Source organism: Hemicordylus capensis, chromosome 11 (assembly GCF_027244095.1).
Source record: "Hemicordylus capensis ecotype Gifberg chromosome 11, rHemCap1.1.pri, whole genome shotgun sequence".
Taxonomy (NCBI): Eukaryota; Metazoa; Chordata; class Lepidosauria; order Squamata; family Cordylidae; genus Hemicordylus; species Hemicordylus capensis.
In genome coordinates this window covers 13,888,176-13,896,005 of record NC_069667.1, presented here as the reverse complement: position 1 = coordinate 13,896,005, position 7,830 = coordinate 13,888,176, and the positions used below count along the sequence as shown (strand labels likewise).

Here is a 7,830-nt window from a genome sequence, read left to right as displayed (position 1 = left end):
GTCCAGATCTGGAGACCCAGAGTTGGGAACCCCTGTGCACCATAGAATCCTTATTCACATAACACATCATTTGATGAGTGGTTGCTCAGTGTATGCGTTGGCCTCAGCTCCATGGTGGAACACATGCTTAAGGTCACCAAGTGATCTGATGGTTGATGGCACTCGGTGTTCCTCTTCTTCTTATGTGCCACAGCCTGGCCTGGACATGAGCTAAGGTTGAGGAGACATGAAATGCATCAGGGGTGGGGTGGGTAGATGTGAGGTGAAGTGGGGATGGTGGAGCTGGGCAGGTGTATTCTGTGGCTTCCAGGTTGAGACTTGGTTCTGAAATAGGGCTACACAAGTCCAGCCCTTCTGCAGACATTGGACAACAACTCCCAACGTACCTATTGGCCACAGATGAGTGTAGTCCAAAAACAGCTGAAGGGTCCAAGTTGATTCAATCAAAAACGCTGGTTGTGTGGAAGCAAGATAAGAGGAAAAGCTACCCAGGCTTTCCTTCTACCTTGCTTCCACACAACTGAAAACTGGGAGCACATGCAGCTCCCATCCCCAGTAGAACACAGTTTCTGGTTGTGTGAATGGTCTCATTAACTTGAACCCTGCTTCAAAAGTGGCAAAACCCCTTATATGTTCCCTTGCAGCTGCTTGCTTTTATTGTATTTATTTACCACCTCACCCAGATGACTCAAGAACAGCAACAACAAAAACCCCACACACTATTTCAACAGACTTTATTGCCGCTTGTTTTCCCTGTAATGGACTCGATGGTGGGTCCCTTTTGCACTGCTGCTTTTTTTGGCATCCACAAAAATAACTCTCCCTCCACCCTCTGACAGTTACACAGAGTTACCTTGTGGGAGAAGTGGACAGTTTGCAGATGGAGGAAAGGATACCACCCCATGTGTGGATTTTTGGTAAAGGCAAAGATGCGGCAGTCTCCTTGCATCTAACAAAAAGCCACTCTAGCTTGTAAGAATATGCCAGGAACCTCTCTCTACAGGATACAGCATGCACAGACTGAAGGCTCAAGCTCTGAGATCCCAATTATGGGTCACTTCATCCCTGCATTGTCTGCCCTGGGGTCAAACTTGATTGCTTCTGTTCTGGCTCCTAAGAGCATGACCTTCACAGTTGTCGCCTCTTCTAGCTTGGAGCCAAAACTTGAAATTCTTGCCACTATCAAAGGAACCAGGCACCTCCTAGCACAAACTCTGCTATTTAGGTAACTTGAAGTAGAGCAGAGCTGCACAACTTTAGTCCTCCTGCCCATGTTGGACTTCAACCCCAGCTGCAATGGCCTTTGGCTGGGGATGCTGGGAGCTGCAGTCAATGTCTGGGATGCCGTTACATAGAACACTGGCCTGGGCCTGAGGGATGAGGGGAGTTGTAGTCCAAAAACAGCAGGAGGGCCACAGTTGTGCAGCCTTGCAATAGAGGGTGATACTTTGTTGGCTTAACTTAGAACAGAGATGCAAAAAACACACTTTGTACTGTGTCTGGAAGAGCAAAGAGACTGCTTTACAAGCAATGGGAAAAGCTTCCCCAAACTTTCCCTTTGTCTGTAAATCAAATAAACCTGAACATGATAAACAGTTCCATTTCAGAACAGTCCTATTCTTCATAATATTCACAGCTTATGGCTTTGCACACCAGAAGGTGCTCACTTCTGGAGACATCTTTATGGTTTGGGGGATTAGGAGTGGCCATCCTCCTTGCTTGCCTTCTCACTGCCCCCAGATCTGGAGGGATGTGGGCTACCTGGCAATAAATGCAAGCCACAAACAGATGCCCTCAGACTTTGCAGTGGGAAGAATGGGTCTCTCACCCCGGCAGCAACAGAGCAGTGTCTGTCCTGGGGAAGGGAGAAAGGGATTGTGCACAGAACAAAGCATAGGGCAGGGAAATGGTCTTGCCCTTGACATGCTGTTTTGGGGAGATGGGCTGGGGGCTACTACCACCCTCACCAGGCCAGCTCAGTACACCCAGGAAATCGGGACCCACTGGGCAGAGCTGCTGCTGCACGCATGCTCAAAAGCCTCCTGGAGTTGCTCGAGGGTCTCATCCACACCATTGTTCACCAGCAACAAGTCAAAGTAGTGGGCATATCTGCTCTGGATTGCTGCAGAGTCTTTCCGGAGCTGCTGTAAAGCTTCTGACTGCAGAGGAGAGAAAGTCGGTCGACTTAGTCAAAGGAGAGGACTGACCAAAAAGCACTCTCAATTGCTTGCCCAAAGCGTGAGCCCTTTGCAGGGACTGGTCACGTACTACCCAAATGCCAATCAAACAGGCAGGTTCAATTTCTAAACTGCCTTTCATAAAACTGATCACAAGGTAGTTTACAAGAATTAAAAGGCTGCCTATACATGCCTTTTTAAAAACTGCCAAAGTAATCAAAGTCAGGATGGCTGCCTTTGTATAATCTGGGGCCGTCGCTCAGCGGAAAAGCACAGGTCCGATCCTTAGCATCCCCATGTAGGGTTCGAAAACAACTCCACAACCCTGGAGCACAGCGGCCACAGTTTAAACCACGCTGAGCCAGATGGACCAATGGTCTGACTCAATAGAAGGCAGCTTCCTACATTTTTATTTTTTTTTTAAACAATTCCCCTGGTCCTGTAATGTCTCCCTAGAATCGAAAAGAGCAGAGCACACTTGCTGTCTGCTATCACTGGAGACGCAAATGCTCTGCTGAAATTATTTTTTAAGTCATGCTAGCAGCCAGCTTCAGCATTGGTTTACCATGCAGTGGTAATCTGGAACCTTAGGGTGTATTCATCACTGGAAAGATTAAGATTGCAGCAACCGAGAACGGAGCATTGGTCACTTACCGTGAAGGCTTCTTCAATTGCTTATTAGGATAGGCATGGTCGTTGGGTCCTGACTCCTGTCTTGCTCCTTTGTTGTGTTACGTGGTGGTATGGTTTAGATCAGGGATTCTCAACGTTGGGTCCCCAGATGTGATTGGACTTCAACTCCCATAATCCCTAACCAATCACATCTGGGGACCCAACGTTGAGAATCCCTGGTTTAGATGCACCTTCTCTGGTTAACTCAGCCTATAAGAACTGGGGCGGGGTCATCCCCGTTGGGCTCTAAAGGCTTTCTATTAGTATGTTACATAGTCCTGCCCAGGAGCACGTGATGAGGATAACCCAATGAGATGCCTTGACTGCAGCAACCAGAAGAAGCCTTCACGGTAAGTGACCAATGCTCAGTTTTCTGCTATGCAGATTAGCAGCTACAGAGGTTTGTTGGGTATGGTGTACTGTAGACCGTATAGAGCCAGTGTGGTGTAGTGGTTAGAGTGCTGGACTAGGACCATGGAAACCCGAGTTCAAATCCCCATTCAGCCATGATACTTGCTGGGTGGCTCTGGGCCAGTCACTTCTCTCTCAGCCTAACATACTTCACAGGGTTGTTGTGAGGAGAAACTTATGTAGTACACCGCTCTGGGCTCCTTGAAGGAAGAGCGGGATATAAAATGTAAAAAATAATAAACAAATAAATAATAGCACGTGCTCAGTTCATGCAGGGTGCATCTGGGCAGGGGTCTGTGGAATGTATACCTTGCAACATGACCCAGACTCCTTAGCAATGCTAAGGAGGTCTTGGGAATGTACAGAGCCAGGCCATTGGTCCATCTCGCTCAGTATTGTCTACACTGACTGGTAGTGGCTCTCCAAGATTCCAAGCAGGAGTCTCTCTCAGCCCTAGCCGGAGATGCTGCCAAGGATTGAACCTGGGACATTCTGCATGCAAGCAGATACTCCTCCACTAGGCTATGGCCCCATTCCCTGAGGGGAATATTTTACAGTGCCCACATGTTGTGTCTCATCTAAATACAAAAAAGGCAGGCCCCCCCAAAAGGGGACAAGACTAGCTCTCCTCAGAAGAGGTCCTTAATGGAAAATCCAATAGAGAGAATTTGTAAACCACGCCACTAACAGGGAAGTATTTCCTACCTGGTCAGCCTTCTCTGTGGGAGCAATGAACACAATGAAAGGGGAAAACTCGGCTGTGTGGATTATCTTCAGCGTCTGGCAAAAAGGGAAGAAATATCCATATGAAGGCAGCTGCATGTACATCTGACAGGATGCTTCAGGTCTGGAGCAAGAATGGACTTTCACTCTGCACTTTCCTTCCACTCTGCCCAAGAAACAGAAGAATGTGTTTCTTTTTGTTGAACCCTCTAAAAGAGGGCTGGGCAAATGTGGCCCCCATAATCCCCAGCCACAGTAGCCAGTAGTGAGGGATGATGGGAGTTGTAGTTTAACAACAGCTCGAGGGCCACGTATGCTCTAAAATGAGGTGGCCATTCCTGTTCTTTGGGACAAGCTGTGGCTGTGAAACCAGTTTCAAGCCACTTTTAAGTAAATGTTGCGGACAGGTCTGAGAGGAAGAGTGGGATGGGCTCTCACGAAGGGAAGTCAGTATCCCCAGATCAATGGGATTTGATCCAGCCCAGCTGGAAGATTCTGCAGAAGTTAGTTGTTTAGGGCAACTTCCCAAGCTGCCCCTCCAGCTCTTTCCCCTGGATCTGGGGTTTGGGTATAGAGAAAGCAGGATGTGAGCTCATCTCATTCATCTGTCCCCTTCACCCATTGCACCCTTGGCATGTTTTTGGCTTCTATCTCCACCACCTCTAGGTGCCAAGCACTCTCCTGCTCTCCTCCTCACATACTATGCATTTGGATACAGGTGTGAAGATACCCAAAGGGTCATAACATTCTGGGTTTTGTTCCAAATCATGGAGATCATACATGGGCCAGCTGGTGTGGTTGGTACCAGCTGAAGCTCATAATGATTTTTTGACAAGGGCAACACCCCTAGAGATGGAAAATGGGACATAGGATTGCAATGCTGTCAGCTTTCAGTGTGTTATTGTGCTTTTATTGCCCTGACAGAATGGTGTTTTCAAAGCTTTTAAAAGGTTTTTCATGCACAAAAACAGTTTTATCAACATTGTCAGAGGAAAGCAAATGAAAAATTGGCAGCCATGTTCTCCAAAGATTCCTCCAGCAAGAATACAGCCATTTGTTCATTGTTAGCCTAACCCTGACCCTCTGCAAAATTAGCTATGATTTTAATCTTTAACCTTAGTTGCTTGAGGATAGGGATGAAGAAAGGGGGTTAACACAAAGAATGTGAAATGTAACAATACTATGGCCAATTTTCCATCTCTGGGAGAGTAGACCTTGCCAAAAAGAAAGAAAAAAATCACCACGAGCAAGCATCTCCTGAGAGGGTACCAGTGACCAAAACACATGAGCTGCATGCACCTTCCTACCTACCTGTGGCTCAATGTCCAGGATGGCAACTTTGTCCTGCTGGTGGATCTGGTGCACGGTCTCGAATTTAGTGCCAAACATGTTACCCTGGTAACTCCCAAACTCTAGGAACTCGTTGGCAGCGATGCCTCTCATCATCTCCTCTGTGGAGACAAAATGGTAGTCCTTCCCGTCCACCTCACTCTTCTTCTGGGGCCGGGTGGTGTCTGGAAGAGGAGAAGGGGACCAAGTTGTCACATTAGCTGGGCTTCTGCAAGGAGGCAGCAGCCTAATCCACACATTATAATCCAGGATCGTTAGGAAGTATGGGAAAGTGACAAGGTGAATGAAGAACAGAATAGCCATGCAGGAGGCCTCAACATTTATTTCCATAAACTACTACTTTTTTAAAAAATCACACAACTCAGGATTCATACATGGTCCCCAATAAGGCAGGGGTTCTCAACCATGGCTCTCTAAATGTTAGACTACAACTCACATCATACCCTGCCATGGTGGCTGCTGGGGATGATGGGAGTTGTAGTCCAACAACTTCTGGGCACCCATGGGTGGGAAACCCTGCTAAAAAGATTAAGTTGGTGAAGAAAAGAGTGCTTGATCCAAGGTCATCCAGAGTACAGGGATTTGAGATGGGGCCTATCTAGTTTAAATCCTGCACTTTAACTGCTATACTATGTTGGCTGACACTTTTACCAAAGTGTCAGAGATTATACATTCCTATGCAGATTCCATGTCACCTTAAGTGGCACAGCTGGGAAATGCTTAAGCAGAAGGTTGCCGGTTTGAATCCCAGCTGCTACTATATCGGGCAGCAGCAATGTAGGAAGATGCTGAAAGGCATCATCTCATACTGCATGGGAGGAGGCAATGGTAAACCCCTCCTGTATTCTACCAAAAGAAAATCACAGGGCTCTGTGGGCGCCAGGAGTCGAAATCGACTTGACAGCACACTTTATACAGATTCCAAGGAGAAAGCTACAGTCAATACAGAAGTTCAAAATTTAACATTTGGCATAATTTTGAAATTCAGATATGAACTTGCCAATTGGGGGAAAACCCAACCCTTCTTTCATTTTGTATGTCTAATTTTGTAAGCCTTGGAAAAAAACCTTTTCTAAGAATTAATATTAAAAGGAAGTTATGCCTTGAAATTAACTGCCAGATCTGATGTTATACACCCCACTAAATCCAACAGTGTTTATGTTTGGAAAGATGGCAAAAAAATTAAAATAGGATTTTCTTTTCTCCAAATGTATTGAATCCATAGTGTATGAAAGTTGTAGCATCCATGCTTAACTCAGAGGATGACAAGAATTAAGTCTGTCGACACAGCCCTGCTTTCCAGTTTGACCTAAAGGCAAAGGGTTGGAAATGTAAGCTGTTACCAACCCCCCTGATTCAAGGGCAGGCTTAGATTCCCCAAGCTACCAAAAGAGAATTGCAGGGTGCATTTACAAGCTACCAGGGAATCTGATCAGTTGGAGAAAGTCAGGCTTAAAGTCCTGAAGAGCTGCAGTAGGATGAAGATTTGGAACCTCAGAGATACTCTGTCGTCTGGACAACTTACAAGGAACAGGATATCCAAACTTCTCGGGGTTCTTGCTGAGCAAGGTGTTCTTAATGTGGCTTCGGCCGACACCACTGGCCCCTGGTCCAAACAAAGAGACATATGTTGGAGGAAGTCATGCTCGGGATGCATTTCCTCCTCTCTCTCTGTTTATGTTGGAGAAAGGATGCATCATATCAAAGCGTGGCAGCATTCTCCACCTCTGCGGCAGGAGACACGTGACATCAGCCGCAGCGAGAATTGCCTTAAATTAGGCCCAGATCCCATGTTATGACCCATCCTGTGTCCCAGAAACAGAGCTACTATTTCTTTAGCAGGTGCAAATCAGTCTTTTTTAAAAAGACAAGAAAGAGCAGGATACACACAACCATGAGTGTAACTTTCCCTTCTCCGCCAGTACAGTGTGGCTTTGCCGTCCGGGGGTGGTGGTGTCGTCTAAACCTGCCACCGTCCCCCCACCAAATACTATCCCACAATGAATAACTGCAATTACCAATTCAGAGCCCTTTTAGGATGGGAAGGGGCTGGATATTTTGACCATGGCACCCATTAAGTTCAATCCTGGAAAGAAGACCCAAGTTGAATAAGGCTTGGTCTATGCAAGAGGAAGTGATAAGAGGCCAGAGATAGGCAAATGGCCTGTACCATATCGGGCTGCAGGGTGTGCAGCAGCAGGTGGAATCATCATCACTTTAATTCTCCTTTGTGTTTAAAAAAAATCTTGCAAGTAGAAAAGCAATTTGGAGCAGATTGGGCTAGAATCTCTCTTCCTGCTGTCCTAGCTGTTTAGTTTCAGGGATCTTTTCCCATGCGGGAGCATTAAAACATAGCATCCCCCTATCTGCAGTGGTACAGGTCTTTAGGATTCTACCATTCAGCAATGTGTAATATGGGAAGCTGCTTTATACCGAGTCTGACCCCTAGCTCAATAATGTCTACACTGACTGACTGGCAGTGGGTCTCCAAGCTTTC

At 46.6% G+C, this 7,830-nt stretch overlaps 1 protein-coding gene across 2 annotated transcripts in view; it reads right to left on the bottom strand.

Annotated features, from left to right (window-relative positions):
- Window positions 1–717: 717 nt before the first annotated feature.
- Window positions 718–7,830, bottom strand: part of MPP1 (MAGUK p55 scaffold protein 1) — a 39,967-nt gene continuing 32,854 nt past the window's right edge. For both annotated transcript variants that reach the window (XM_053273380.1, XM_053273381.1), the window contains 4 exons: window positions 6,859–6,939; window positions 5,295–5,497; window positions 3,966–4,040; window positions 718–2,159 (listed from right to left, as the gene is read on the bottom strand). In XM_053273380.1, the coding sequence (XP_053129355.1) occupies window positions 1,977–2,159; window positions 3,966–4,040; window positions 5,295–5,497; window positions 6,859–6,939 (542 nt within the window). In that variant the 3' untranslated portion in view covers window positions 718–1,976. The remainder of the gene's footprint in view (window positions 2,160–3,965; window positions 4,041–5,294; window positions 5,498–6,858; window positions 6,940–7,830) is intronic.